At 41.2% G+C, this 15800-nt stretch overlaps 1 protein-coding gene across 1 annotated transcript in view; it reads right to left on the reverse strand.

Annotated features, from left to right (window-relative positions):
* Nucleotides 1-364: 364 nt before the first annotated feature.
* Nucleotides 365-15800, reverse strand: part of emc2 (ER membrane protein complex subunit 2) — a 34085-nt gene continuing 18649 nt past the window's right edge. Inside the window, exons 6-11 of the mRNA XM_065298536.2 lie at nucleotides 13323-13408; nucleotides 13096-13155; nucleotides 10470-10551; nucleotides 9992-10102; nucleotides 6815-6919; nucleotides 365-1159 (exon numbers count right to left, since the gene is read on the reverse strand). Of these exons, the coding sequence (XP_065154608.1) occupies nucleotides 1073-1159; nucleotides 6815-6919; nucleotides 9992-10102; nucleotides 10470-10551; nucleotides 13096-13155; nucleotides 13323-13408 (531 nt within the window). The 3' untranslated portion in view covers nucleotides 365-1072. The remainder of the gene's footprint in view (nucleotides 1160-6814; nucleotides 6920-9991; nucleotides 10103-10469; nucleotides 10552-13095; nucleotides 13156-13322; nucleotides 13409-15800) is intronic.

Raw genomic sequence — 15800 nt, forward strand, 5'->3', positions numbered from 1 at the left:
ATACCAAATACACAAAATAACGTTGTTTTTAGCAATGAAATAGGTGCTCTTTAATGCTAATAACCAGCTAATTGTAAGAATTGGAAACTACACTAGAGTGTCACCATCATTCTTCTTAACTCACCAAAGTATTTAAAGTGAGAAGGATACATAAAAACATGCATTTTAACTTTAGACTTTACAATTTGATTTTAAATCCACTATTGCATTATATATAAAAATTATTGTAATACAGTATATACACAGTATTTAGTTCAATTACATCTGAAGGAACCGTAATTAAATTACAGTAACTAATTACATAGTAACTAGTTTCACCCAACACTGTGTGCATGCACCAAATAAATGAAAACACATCAAAATATTCATCAATAAAAAATGCAGTCCTTTATTTTGCAAAGAAAGATACAGGAATGATGTAATTTTGTTGCATGTACAGTTAGCACAGTTTGTTAAGGTCGCATCTGCATTGTTAGATATAACTCAGAGCTTACTGGCTAGTCTTACGTACTACAACATAGAATTAGATGTACAAAACATATTTTCCGATATAACTTAACATTAAGGTTCTATTTGTTAACATTACCTAATGCATTATTTAGTAACATCATTTACTAATACATTTCTAAAATCAAGAGTTAACATTAGTTAATGCACAATGAACTAACATGAACAATTGTATTGGCATTAACCAGGATGAAAAAAATTGATACATGCTGAAAGCACTCGTTAATTCATGTTTAATGCATTTATTAATGTTAACAAATAAACATATAACTTAAAGTGTTACCGAATTTCCTTGCACTCTCACATCCATCCAAAATCAACCCGAACGTTAAGCTCTTAATAAATTAATAACGGAGTGGTGAAGGTTGAATAGCTGGGGGTGTATAAAGCCCATGCATGGACCTCAAACAATACAAAGATGGATGAACTGGTATAGAGAGTGTAGGTCGGGGCGGTTGGGTGGTCTGGTCTGTGGGTGGTGGCGGTGGTGTACTGTAGTCAGCAGGGAGCACTGCCATGATGTTGTGGTGACAGAGGATGGGGGAGTGGGGGACAGAGCTGTGGTTTAGGACATGGTGATCTGCATGGACTCCAGCATTTCCTCCACTGCCTTTACTGAGCATTTATTCTCTTTCTTCCCACGGCCAGCCATCTAGAAGAAAAAGAGAGAGGGGTTGACGAAAGGACATTGTTCCATTTACAGTGTTTTTGTACGTATTACGTTTTAACACAAACACTGCGGTGCGTCTGCTTCAATAACATGCTAATGCTAAAAGACTAGTATTTGAGCCCGCGTCCAATATCTTCTTTGCATGAGCTGCATTCAGCTCATTTCTGAGTGGGCGAAGAATAATGACGGCTAAGAGTGGAGCGATAAACCTCAAGGGTTTAATGCCAGCTTTTTGACCTTTGGCCTATCCTGTACTAGTGGGGTATGATTGGGATGCAGTCACAGGTCTTCCTTCCTCTTCCTCTCCTTCATCCAGTGAGTGGACTGAAGGGTTGCTGCCACCTTATGAGTCACACGCTCGCTCACGAAGGCCCATTAGCCTGAAGTCCCCGTGGCCAAGCGTACTTAGTCACGCTTTCGCCACATCCGGTGTGACTCATCTGCTATGACTCTCTCTGCCCCTCAAACTTAACAAATTGACCGTATCAGCCAAAGCACACTTTGCTCTATCCTCCCCTCCAGTCATTGACATGATGGACCAATCCACTATCTGCTCAAGTTTGTGCACTGTATTTCTCCTCATTAGAAGTATGGGACATATCTTGGGGTCATGTATCTACTTTGAAATCTATTCAAAGTAATAAAATAATTGTATTTACAAACATGGATTAATGGATTAGTGAATTAATTATTATTTTCATGCTACATCTTTATGCTATCATAAGCATATTACAGTGACAGTTTTTAAAGCGACACTCCACTTTTTTTGAAAATATGCTCCTTTTCCAGCTCCCCTAGAGTTAAATATTTGATTTTTACAGTTTTGGAATCCATTCAGCTGATCTCCGGGTCTGGCGCTAGCACTTTTAGCATAGCTTAGCATAATCCATTGAATCTGATTAGACCATTAGTGTCGCGTTAAAAAAATAAGAGTTTTGATATTTTTCCTATTTAAAACTTGACTCTTCTGTAGTTCCATTAAAATTAAAAGTTGCAATTTCTAGGCAGATATGTCTAGGAACTATACTATCATCCTGGCGTAATAATCAAGGACTTTGCTGCCGTAACATGGCTGCAGGAGGCGCAATGATATTATGCACTGTCCGAAAATAGTTCCCTGCTATTGAAAGTTACCAAGGGGACTATTTTCGGGCAGTGCATATTATCATTGCGCCTACTGCAGCCATGTTACAACAGCAAAGTCCTTGATTATTACACCATATTGAGAGTATAGTTCCTAGCCATATCTGCCTAGAAAATCACAACTTTTAATTTTACGTCGGTCTTAGTAGACGATGTAACTACAGAAGTGGTACTGCCCGACCCGGAGATCAACTGAATGGATTCCAAAATGGTAAAAATTAAACGTTTAACTCTAAGGGAGCTGGAAAATTCGCATATTTTTTAAAAAAGTCGAGTGTCCCTTTAAAAACTGCAATATGCTTATGATAGCATAAAGATGTAGCATGAAAAAATATCTCTTAATATATTTATAAAACTGTTAAAGAGAATGAAATTCTGTCATCATTTACTCATCCTCATGTTGTCCTAAACCTGTCTGAATTTTTATTTTTTTTGATGGACACAAAGTCAGATATTTTGATAAATAATGAAAAGCACACAGCTGATTGTGACCATTGACTTCCATAGTAGGAAAACAAATATTCAATGGGTATCGTCAACTGTGTGCTTACCATCATTTATCACAATACTTCCATAATATTTGTTTTCCTACTATGGAAATCATTGAAAAATGAGGTTGAGAAAATGATGACAGAATTTTCGATTTTGGGTGAACAATCCCTTTAAGTGCCATATTTATCTGTGGGCCAGTTATGTAGTCATATAATCAGTTATGTCACCACTCGATCCTCGAATCAGTAGAAACGCTGTATTAGCAGTTTGCAGATTCCCTGGCCGAGCAGTGATACATACACAAAAACGTCTCTATTTCAGTGAAAAAGGGGTGCCAGCGAACTCGCTGGGTAAACAGAAAGGAGCACATGAAGCATGGCCGAGAAAGCATGGCAGTGGCGTTTCTGGACTTGAAAGCGCATATCTGTGTCCTCGCAAATCATTCACGAGTCCCGCTGGACGTGTACGCACACAGAGACGAATGTTATTTTCTTACCAGGAAACCTCGCTAGATTAATAGAGATGATATGTGGCCTGTGTGCCAAGCTCCTGTTCCCAGCATTCTCGCAAAATCCCCACATTATTGTGCAAGTGAACTGTGTGGTTTCTCCTAAAAATGATGGATTCCATCACAGTTGATTTTTAGAAGAGTACTAAAGTTAAGAACGTAAATAAATGGTGCGCCGGACAAACATTCACCGCTCCATGCATAACAAACCGAGCAGACTGCGTGGATTTCTGAGCATTACGCATTAGATGCCCTGTGTTGCATCCTGATCCATCAATGAGGTGAGTCATCCTTCGATATGACTATTAAAAAACGTAGAATGACGCAGACCTCGACGCTGAGGAATATCAGTTGTGAATTATTAGTTCAACATTGAGACAGGAGGATGAACTTAATGCGTTTACGCTGAAAGTCAAAAGATGACGAGTGTTAGGAAGAACAGAGGGGAATAGAGAATATGGCATCAAATTCAATTTTAGCTTTTCGGTCCTTGTCAGAGAACTTCATCATGGCCAGCACGTGACCTCATGAAGTGTTTTGTTCATTGACTCCACCTAAAAATGAAGGTATGCTGACAGTGCTCCTACCTGGTCGTTGACCTCTAAAAGACCTCATCAATCAACTGTGAACTGCTAGAGAGTGACTCAACTTCTCTTTGAAAGACTTTAGAAGTTCTTCAAAGCGACAAGTATAACAGGCTGACCTCCCAACCTGCCGCACAACAAAATATAACCAAGGTGCTTTCAGGTACAGTACACTATGAACAAAACAAGGAATGAATGGCTTGCTCTGGACAGCCTTAGGTTAATTCAGAGCCGTTTCATCATGTGGCATTTCAGGTAAAGCTTTTTACGTGTTCTTTTTAAAACCAACATCAAAGACTTGGACCAAGACGACGTCAAAAATATTGATGCATCATGCATAATACATCTTAGGTGTAGACAGCAGATATTCCTTTTTTATTTTGGCCATTAACAAAGTGGCGATCAATTATTCATGCTTATCATAAACAGGGCATGAATTTGGACTAATCACATATCACGATAAGAGGAGCTAACCAATGCAATGCAACAAAAATAGATACTAAGCAACCACTGTCACTGCCATGTCTCAACACCTTACAATGTTGATGATGGTGTTTGACATCAAGTTAGGGCATAACATTATATTTACTTTTACCTGTAACCAATGACATTCTTGTGACTACAGTCTGTGAAGGAATAAAGTTCAGAACAGGTTATAAAGGGATCTAGAACGATAAACCATCCAGACAGATAAAATAGATTAGGATTGAAATGAATATAAATTTCTATTACTTCATGGTCTGTAAAAGCCTACAGAAAACTGGCCAAGTTTAAATAAGAGGATTAGAGACCAGAAGTTTAATAAATTCGAATAGTAACCATTTAAAGTATGCTTACATGACATGGCTTCATTGTTTCGGTTTTACTGTTTTTTGTAAGTCGCTTTGGATATAGCTCCTGTATGGTATAAGGGCTCGTTATAGTCGTGCGTAGGTCCTACGGTGTAGCCGCAACGGCGTAGGTTCCGCGTCGGTTTTCATTTATACTTTTGCAAACACATGCGCAGACCGCTGGTAGGCAGTAACCACACGTGTAACCACAGTAGCAGCGCGAACGTCAAATGAGAAGCAGCTTAGCAAGTTAATCCACAAACGAAGAAGAAACAGCAACTTGTTGTGTATAATTTGAGAAGACCAGCAATGATGGAAGTAAATAAACAACGACTTTTAATGCAGTTTGAGTTAAATCACTCCTCAACTTTGCTCATCTTTGTTTTCACCATCACAAACGGAAATACCTATGACCAGGTTTTTTTACCTGACGGGAGGGGTTCTGGTGGACCAATCACAGCGCTTGCGGTCCGCGTAGCCGTAGATCTGACGCGCTGTTAAAATTTTTGCGAGGTGCACGTCAGGCTACCAGAGCTACGCACACGTCGCACAGGCTACGGATAGCCTAGAACCTACGCACGACTATAAATCGGGCTTTAGTGGTAGTGCATTGCATTAGCGGTGCAAAAGGTTATGGGTTCGAACCACTGATCTATATAAATAACTGGATTGCGCATAGAACACATAACGTAACAGCGTGAGGTGAAGCCAGCGCAGAGTTCGAGCGGCCATCTTGGTATGCCAAACCGTCAGAGGGCGTCATTGATTTGCATTCAAAATCATGATCTTAATTCACCCGCTTTACAGTGTATCAGTCACACAAGATTAATTTTGAGAATGTGTGTACGTAAATTAATAATTACTTCTGGTGTTATTTGCAGCGTTTACGTTTTAATCGGGCAGGATAATGGATTTATAAAAAAAAACGTTAATTTGAGTTGAAGTTATTGTATCACCAGGCTATGTTTATTTGGCTATCCAGTGCTGAGCTTCGATGAAACTTCACGAGACCGGCGAGATGCTTCCACAGGGCGGGAGATACGCGGCGTGATTGACAGCTTTGACCCAAATGGATATACGTGAAAATAAGATGACATGATTTCACAACTTTTCATTGGCCATTTAGATATGTGAAGCATACTGTATATGGAAATGAACCTGGACATTTTATCCGTCTTAAAACCTCAAATCGGCAAAATGGACATACGTGGTTTTCATCAGACAGCGACAATAAATATAAATGGATTAAATCGTCTGCCAAAGGCCTAAATGGTAACCATACTCATTTAATAGTTTCCATAAGCATTAACGGCAAGTGTTGTACTGATAACATCTGCTATTTTTCAACAAATCTGCCTTGCTGTTTGAAAGTGTTGCCAATGGTTTCAAATAAAAAGTATAAAGTGATAATGATCTTGTTACGGATCCCTGCCATGAGATGCTAACCATCACCATCATATCAAGGGGCTGCATTTGAGTGTGACACAAGTCCTCCAACCGCAACATTTCAAGAGTATGCGTACACGTGTGTCCTTTGACCGCCTCTTTCACCGAGTAAGGGCCTCTTTATTACACATTTAATTTTCAATGCTTGAATAAGCGATGTATATCATCCTGACGGCTGGTCAGGTTTCTAATAAATATATAATATTTATAGTGTATCATGGCAACAGCATAAACCATTTTAGTGATACCATTTGCGCCACTTTAATTTTTCCTCTCTTTTGCAATCATTATTCCATCTCTGTGCATCCGTGGTGTGCACACTGCATATTTTCCCCTTCCTAAAGCCAGTGTTTGGCACCAGCTGTTACGCTTCATATGGATAGTGGTGCTTTAGCATGCAGACATAGAAAACAGCTGCGTAACACAATGCCAGGCCCTGTGGGCTTATGTCAACACATTAGCTGCGCTTTGCCCAGGCACGCGCATCCAGTGCAGAAACAGCATGAAGGCATGGCATACTCTCACCGTCTGGAGATGTGCTCGTGTGTCTGTGGATAAGACTGAATCAAAGAAAAAGAGAGAATCCGGGCACCCAACCAAAGCACATTATCAGCATCTCATTAAGTTCTCTCACCTGATAGGCTCTGCTGATCTGAGAGGTGGCCCATGCGGCGTACTTAACGTTGTCCTTCTTGACCTTCGCGCTAACTTTTGGGCTGGCAGCAATGTGGCTCGCTGACTGCGAGAGAGAAACAAAAAACAAAATAGATTAATGTGAATACAATCACAGGTTCTAAATCACAGCGAGAGCCTGCAATCTATAACCAAACTGTTTCTGTTACAAAGGCTGTATCGTTATTCCTGGAAAGCGTCAATACAGCATCATTCAGATAAATGCCCATGCTCTCACTTAAATCCCACATAATGGAAGGGTGGCTAAACCCTGACGGCAATGGAGGGTATTTTTTAAAGGGTGGAAAAAGTGAGGGTTTCAGGCCTGGCTGTGTCGCAAACGAATAAAAGCCAGAGCCCTGTGTCACTTATCATAGACTGATGTCTCTCGCATTAGAGATATCCAGTGTTGACAGGAGCTGGGAGTGTCTGGGAGGCGGCGTGTGAACGGCGTGGTGCGGCTCTCCAGCCGCTCCCTATCACAACCACAAATCCTCCGTATTTCCCTCGTTATTGCTGTTAGAGCAGCTCGGCAGAGCTCGCGGGACACGGCCGGCTAGAACATGAAAGCCTTTCCTAGTGGATGTGCTGAAACTTTAACTGCACACCAATCAACCTCATCTCAGTTTTTGGCAGCAAACACCCTTAAGATTTTTGGATACTGGTGGATTTCATTTTTTGGGGAGGGAAGCGAATTTTTGTCAGGCTTTATAACATTACGAGATGCAGTAAATAGATCCTGTCTGGAATGATTATTGGTCAGCAGTACAAAACCTAGAAATTTGCCTCGCTGTCTAGATAGACATCTGCCTTCCATGAACGCATCCTAACTGCAATGGGAAGCTTACAAGTAATTGATTTGGTTCTACAAAAGCATGATTCGTACGCCTTATACAAACATCAGCACTCACGCAAAGCCAAGCGGAAACTCACAACTGACCTGGAAACTCTAAATATATACTGTACAGATATACTATGGAAACCATAAATATGCATACATACATACACATACAGCACTGTGCAAAAGTCTTAGGCCACCATGCCACAATTAGATTTGTTGTTTTTGCAGTTATAGTGATCATATATAATTGTTTCTCAGTCTCTTTAATAAAATACATCCAGAAAATACAGGAAATGTGTATAAAACTGTATAAAATGTAAACTGATGTGTCAAGTTTGTAGGGTAAACTCCCCTTCAACTTGAGCAATAGCAGGAAACTGCAGGATCTCTTAAACCTAAATCAAATAAATCATAATTTCTCATTTTAAAGAAATTAGTCTTTTTACTTCATTTTTCTTAAAATGCTCAAGATGTGTTTAGTGCCAAGAGAGGTCACACTAAACACCAACAATGCCTAAAGAGGACATATAGTCCTGAAAATTAAATGTTAAATTTTTTGTACATATTTCCTTTATTTTCTGGTTTTATTATAATAAAATAGATTGAAAAAGAAATATGGACGGACATTAAAACGTCTAAAACATCAAGTGGTGGTGGCCTAAGACTTTTGCACAGTACTGTACAAACATAGTTACAAAGTAAAAAAAAAAATTAAATAATCAAGTCATCATTATGCAAGATTAAACTAGTTATATATATTTTTAAGTAATAAATATACATAATAAAAAAGTTGTCATGTTTCCAGATTGAAATAATTGCTTAAAATCTGATTTTCTTGGCCCTCATCCTCTTCCGTAGGTAATACTTAGTATTGAATTAATTATCTGTTTTCCATGAAGGATACATTTGATGCTAACTTAGATTTTGGTGAAACAAGGTCTCTTAAAAGGCAGCATAATTAAGTTGCCTACCTTTTAAGAACAGCCTTCCGGCTTTCCCGTAAGGGGCGTGTCCACAATGCTGTAAAATGCTGCCTATGGAGACAGCTTACTTAGTTTTAAACAAGAGCAAATACTCACAATGGTTTCCTCTAAAAAAAAATGGTGCTAAATAGCACTAGGGGAACAACTTTAAGTGCATAGCACCTGTATAGAACAACTATAGCTATAGCACCACTTATGGCTCTACATATGGTGCTTTTCCGTTAGTACCCCACGGTTTGGTGGCGGGTCAGCTTACTTTTGGGAGCTTTTCCACTGGGTGCATTAAATAGTACTCGATAATTTTTTTAGTACCACCTCAGTCAGGGTTATAAGCGATCCCGAGCCAATACCAAAACGTTACGTGAAAACACTGTAGATCACTGATTGGTCTGAGAGAATTGTCACTACCAGTGTCATCGCTATAATGTAAAAGATTAGCTTTACCTTCATGCTAGCTTGCGCTCGAGTAAACCTGTTGTCATCTGTGCTTTGCTGTAAGTTCCCAAACTCAACCATGGGGTACTATGCAATGGAAAAGCGCCAATACGTGCTATATAGCACTTCAAGTGGTCCCCCTATGATTACAAGCCAGTGAATCACACTTTTATTGCTATTTAGCACCATTTTTGTGTGTGTTGTGTTTTTGGCAAATGGGGACCTATTTGCCTCACACCTGTGGAGAGGTAGTTAACACGCAGCATCTCGCTGCAGAGGGAGATCTCTCTTAGTTTTGTTGTGTTGACTAACTTCCGTGCCTGCTCCTGCCATTGGCAGCCTTGACACACATGCAAATCACACATCAAAGACAGCTGATGACCGTCGCTGCTCTGTGTTTAAACTACCGAAGCCCGAGCGTGAGTGCGCTAGCGAATGTTTGAACAGTGCGCCTGTGTGTGGCTCCCTGCACGCTCTGTCAGCCTTCTGCTCCTGGCTGGCTGTTTGTATTCATATGTCAAGAGTCACTTACAAATGATGCATTGGTGTTAATGGACAACTTCCTGTTTAAATAAATACAGATGAAAGGCGTATTCAGTGCAGATATTGCCGCAACCTCTGCAGCAGAGCCACGTGTGAAAGAGCAGTGGCCATTTTTCTTCCATTCTTTTTGTTGTCAAAGGTTTGTTTATCTTGGGCATAAACACTGAACTGCCCCACAAAAGGGCCGACGGGTTACATTACAGCAAAATTACAACTCCAACACAGAGAATGGAAACACTGAATGCAAGTGGCCCCACGCTAACCAACTACGACCCCCGTGTTCACAGGCGAATAAGAAAAGGTGCTTGTTTTTAAGGTTGTGCTGCACGGATCTCACCATGTAGAGGCCGAACAAGGCCCTCATGTTTCTGTTGTTCAGCTTCAGTGCCTGTGCAAAATACTTCCTGGCCAGCTCGAGGTTTTCCAGCCCTCCCTGAGTGTACTTTACCTGCGAGAGATAGGAAAAGAAACAGAAATGTGATGCTTTGTTACAGGCACCAAGAACGCTGACATAAGATCAAGGCTAAAGATTTACTCTCATTTCACTACACAGTACTTGTACTGTTGGTACAGTACACAGTGAAACAAACATTTTCTCCAGTATCAGGTAGTACACAGAAATAAAACATTACTCACACAATCCTAAAAATAAACATGACATGACTAATATAAGCGCATTTACCTTTACGATCATACAACTTTATGTAGATGCAATAAGTAAGGAAAAATTGACTTGACAAATATATCGCATAACACGTGGTTGACAAAAAGAACACCAGGAGGCCAACAGGCATGGAAAAAGACAGCTAATGTACCTCAGCGTACTGTTCGCAATACAGGTGATTGTGTGGGTTTGTCATCATCAGCTCTTCAAGACAAAATGCTGCTTTTGCATAACTGTGGGTTAAAGAGAGAGAAAAATTAAATCACATAATGTGAAACATTTCCCAGTAGCTTTGTGGCTGATTATGCAAAGCAAAGCTCGGTCTCGCTGACAGTCATAGACGGGACAGTCTGAGGTTTCCCTTTCATCAGCTTTTATGAGAGTTAATGGAAATCTGTGTATGAATGCACATATGGTCAAATGATGAATGAAGCTTTGCAACAGAGGTGGCAATTCTGCCCTAGTCCTCTTTTCCAGAACCTAGAAGATGAATGAGGAGCAAAAGCCATGAGATCGTCGCTGAATTTCTAGACGCTGTCTGCCAATCTGTCCTTTCGAGGCTCTCCTGAGGTCATTCTCAAGAACACTTCTCAGATGAGATCACTACTATGTAGACTGCTGAGCTGTTGATCTCAACCGAATCTACAGATCCATGTCTCGGACACTCTTGACTTTATGGGAATACAGTATAGGCCTTCCCAGCTGCCCCAACCAGAACACCAAAAAAATTTTGAAGAACTGCAGGGGCATTAGGACAAAGCCGCAAGACACAAAAATGAGCCAAATGTGTCCAAAGGGCTGCAGAGCGAGTTGAAAGGCTCGTACTACCTCTAGCACCGAAAACCACACTTCAAATCTTTTCGGCTACTGTTGGTAAGCTTTCCGTTTCATTTCGTGCGAGGTCCATGCATCAAGACCGGCATCGTACGTGCTCACGCACACAAACCGATTTATCACAATGCATCAAATCGTAAAACAGAGCTGGAGCTTTTCCAATCTAGTTGTGGATGCTAATCTCGAGCAATCATACGGCTAAAGAACTGGTGGAAAAAGCGCGGTGACGTAAACAAGACTTTTTTTGGTGGAAAAAGAGCGTTGGCATTACAGACTCGCACGAGATGATGAGCATATCTAGCCGTTTAGAAAACGTTCAAGGGACTTTGGAGAAAAAGAGCGAGAGAGGAACACAGACAGTGAGAGAGGTTGAGAGAGCGAGCCAGAAAGATCAGGCCACTCAAGAAGGTTGAAGGCTGTTTGCAATTACCATTTCCTCTACATAAAGACTTTCAGATGTGCGCATGCCGTGGCGTAAACTGCGGCAGAGCAAAGCAAAGAGTGAGAGAGAGATGGACAGATGGAGACAGAAATAGGGAAAGCAAGGCGGGCATCAACTCACATGACTGCTAACACGAACTTAAACACACATTACCTGAGTATTACATGACACCTGATTCAACACAATAGCCAGTTGTACAAGTCTTCCATCATTTGATGGCTGTATGCATTCAGGCAAACTATAATTGAGTATGCTAACAGAATGAGTATAAGTTGGAGTGTCTGATGATAAAAGGCTCCCTCCCTAAATCCCCAAATCCACACCTCCATGTACACCTTCTTGAAGACAAAAATATATTTTAAGACAATCACTGTTTGGTAATCAGCTGTTTGGGTGGCATTTGTTTCCCTTCATCTTGTTTTGACTGGTTGGGAGAACGGATGGCAGATTATTCTCTTGGGAATTTTTCTTTTTCCCTGTTCTGAGTCTCTTACACGGTGTGGACAAGGATACATGATAATGCGGGCCTTGCCGGAAGAGGAGGGAAAGGGAAAAAGTGAGTCTGTGACTTAAAATAAAGAAGGAGGAAGAAAGAAAGGAGAGTGTGACATTGACCCGCCTATAGATAGGGGGTTGTCAAAGAATGGTGTGATATTAGAAAAGTTGTGCTAAGCAGGCAGATAATCCTCTCACCCCTGGATTTGCTCTGTCTGCTACAGCAATAAAGCCCGTTAGACAAAACCTTGAGGCATCTAATAAGCGACGCTCTCACAGAGCGCCCGCATTCCTACAGCCAGCGCCCTCCGACCGGGACAACCAATACACGCTAACTCCCCGAAGCCCACCTTGCAGACAATAAGTCCAAACAATTAAAGAGGGATGGAGGAGAGGAGACATACACAAAGTAAGTTTCCTACAATCCTGACGCCTGGCAGAAAGTAACCCCTGGCAAAAGAGATATCAGCAGGGGAGCGCAGTCTTATCCAGGGAATTGAAGAGGGGGCTCAATGAACAAATCCTATTATGGCCCCTGGCTGAGACTGGCATTTCACTGTCTTTTTCTCTAAAGTGTCCCACAGCTCGGCAGTAACCGTCAGGTTTCAACGGAAGGTCCTGAGAATGACCTGCAAGTTTGTGGTGAATGTGACCTCGTAACCCCTCGTAAACATCAAATTCCGACCGTGCAGGCAACCTCTGGACATTTTGCTGACACCCACTGGTGATTAATAATTTACTGATAATAAGATGCAATATCATCACCAATTATGGGTTTTATATAATACAAAACCAACACACGCTTGTCCTATGGGAAAACAGTCCCATAGGACAAGTCAATCTACTTTTATAAGGGAAATTAATTTATGGAATTCAAATAAACACTAGCATTAATCAAACTATCAACCATTCTCTGGAATTCCCAAAAGAGCATGACCCTACCACGTCTTGAGTTATAGGAGGTATAACAAAGAGTGAAGAAATAACTAAGGGGAGAAATCATTACTCATGCTCGTTGATGTAGAGTTCGGACAGCTCATGCCAAGCTTCCTGGTCTCCCACAAACCTGCAAGAGAGAACAGTGGTAGTTAGCTCATCAGAAAGGCCATTCCGGACAAAAGGAGGGTTAGGGAAAGGCTTGGGGGCCAACTCAATGCAAAACCACTTTTAATTAAAAAGTTGAGGGGAAGAGGATGAGAAGGGGGGGTCTAAATCCTTTTGTAAAACACTCACTGTTCCAGATATTCGTTGAGCTCACGAATGGCTTCGCTGCTTTTGCCCTGTGCTCGCAGGATGGAGATCTTGCGCTTTCTTGCTGCCTGTAGGTTGACATCAACAAAGGATTACAGCTTTAGAGTTTCAAGTGTTTGTTAGGAACAGAAGAGCTAATAGTAAAAGAGGAATCTAAAAATGAACATTGTGTGAGCTTAAGGAATCTCTACATCCCCCTGGAGTTCTGTTGTTCTGATCCCTAAGATAGCTGGAACGGAAGGACTAAAACTTACTATATTCAGAATAATTGTAGTTAGACAAACATTGTTTTGTGTTACATGCAAGACACTTTTGGCGCTTTTCCATTGCATAGTACCCCACGGTTTGGTTTGGGTCAGGTCGGGTCAGCTCACCTTACTTTGGCTTGGTAAGCTTTTCCATCGAGTGTAGTAACATTTTGGAGTAGAAGTGATTATAGGCGTGAGAGAGTTGTTGGAATACATCCCCATACATTCATTTAACGTTATTTCTCAGTCCGCCACAAAATTACAATTGACCATAACAAATAGATGTTTACACATCGCGTTTATCAAAACCTCTATCTCACATGACAGTTTCTGTACGAACACCGGTGGTGCGCTTTGCGAATGTGCCACCACAAACTGAAAGTCTGGGGAAAAAAATGGTATGGTGTTCATGATTTTCAACCTGTGGATGTTTTTCATCGCTAAAAGGGAGTTAGGGAATTTATAGCAGAGCAGAGATGACAACATGTTTGCTTGAGACAGCGCAAGCTAGCATGAGGGTAAAGCTAATATTTAACATTATAGCAATGATGCTGGTGACGATTCTCTCAGACCAAACGTTGATCTACAGTGTTTTCACATCACATTTTGGTATCAGCTCTGGGTCGCTTGGAACCCCAACCAATGTGGTACTTTTATCAGCTACTACGTACTGCACCCAGTGGAAAAGCTCCCAAAAGTAAGCTGACCCAATCCAAACTAAACCATGGGGTACTATGCAACGGAAAAGCGCCATTTGATGGAATGTTACAAATATTTCAACTTTCATTTAAACTACCCATGATAACACAAGCATACAGGTGTAACCCGTATCCTAGCATAAAACCTCAGCATTACACAGCCTTAACATCACGATACTTTGATCAAGAGTTTAATTCAAAGCGACAGACAGTGCTGCAGTTTGGCCTTCCTCCCCCCAAAGTTGTGTTGTAATAAACAACCTTGCACCATCAGACCATCCAATACATTTTTCCTGAAAGCATATTATTACTGACACCACTACATCTAAGTCATAAGTAATATACCAGCAGATACAGAAGAGTAATGTCTTTATCAGATTAGAAAGCTTGCGGATTCTGGTGGGCAAAGCATCAGCTTTTTTCAAACGGGCGAGGATGCAGCTCACTTGAACGGGAGAAGATTGGTGAAGACTTGACACATTTAAGTGGGGAAACGGAGCGTTGCCAAACAGCCGTGGGTTGTGTACATTCACATAAACTTACGAAGCCCAGCTTGCATCAGCCACAAAATAACGTCCGCCTTGTTCCAACGCAGAAGTGACCTTCAGGCGGATTAGAATCTCATCAATCTGAATCAGAAAGTATTACGCCGCTTTCGACGACTTTTCCAGGAGCGTTTCTTTCCCCCCATTTTTTCTTTGCTGGTTAAAGGAGACTAAGATGCAAAATCTTTACCATTAGAAGAGAGTATCTCTGCCCAGATATTATTTATGGACTGGCACTTGATAGAGTGGGTCTTCCCTGCTACCACAGCACAGACCAAAGCCCATCGAGCCGGGCATGAGTCACGTCTGAAAGGCCATAAATCTGGAACTGTTATGATACTACCGCCACTCCAAATCCACTTATCCATCAACCAGGCAGCCAAACGAACCTGCTTCACTGGCTGCTTCAAGCCGACACACACAAGCAAAGGAGCTGATGAGCTGCCAAACCTCTACTATACGCAAGTCTGATAATACTTAGTGGATCAGTGGGAGATGCGGTTTCACATTACTGCACTATAGATGACAGGTAAAATAACGTTATAGCTACAATCTCAAGCTTTTTAGACTATTGCGCTATTTTTGCAGAATCAAACAACAAGTTAAAGTAGTTTATGCTATCAAATTTTATTGTTAGTGTTCACTTGCTGCCAAAAAACTCATTTCACTTTGACGACTTCTTTGTATTTAGCACTGAACAAGGTGGAAAACCACATCGGCCCTGTAAATGTCTTTTGTTTCCTCTTAGAGCACTTGGGACTGATAGACACATACAGGGTCTTACGAAACTTTATTAAACAGCAAGCTTTTCCAAACCACTCCTCTTGGTTTCTTTCTCTCCCTCTCTGTGTGATCCAGGAGATCTCGTTTTCACGCTTCTCAAGACTCTTATTACTAAAGCATTTTCGAGTGGCTCTCACGCTGAAGGACCTGGCTGTCTCTATCAACCCATGGCTTCACTTTCACAAG

Source organism: Paramisgurnus dabryanus, chromosome 13 (assembly GCF_030506205.2).
Source record: "Paramisgurnus dabryanus chromosome 13, PD_genome_1.1, whole genome shotgun sequence".
In the NCBI taxonomy this organism is placed as follows: Eukaryota; Metazoa; Chordata; class Actinopteri; order Cypriniformes; family Cobitidae; genus Paramisgurnus; species Paramisgurnus dabryanus.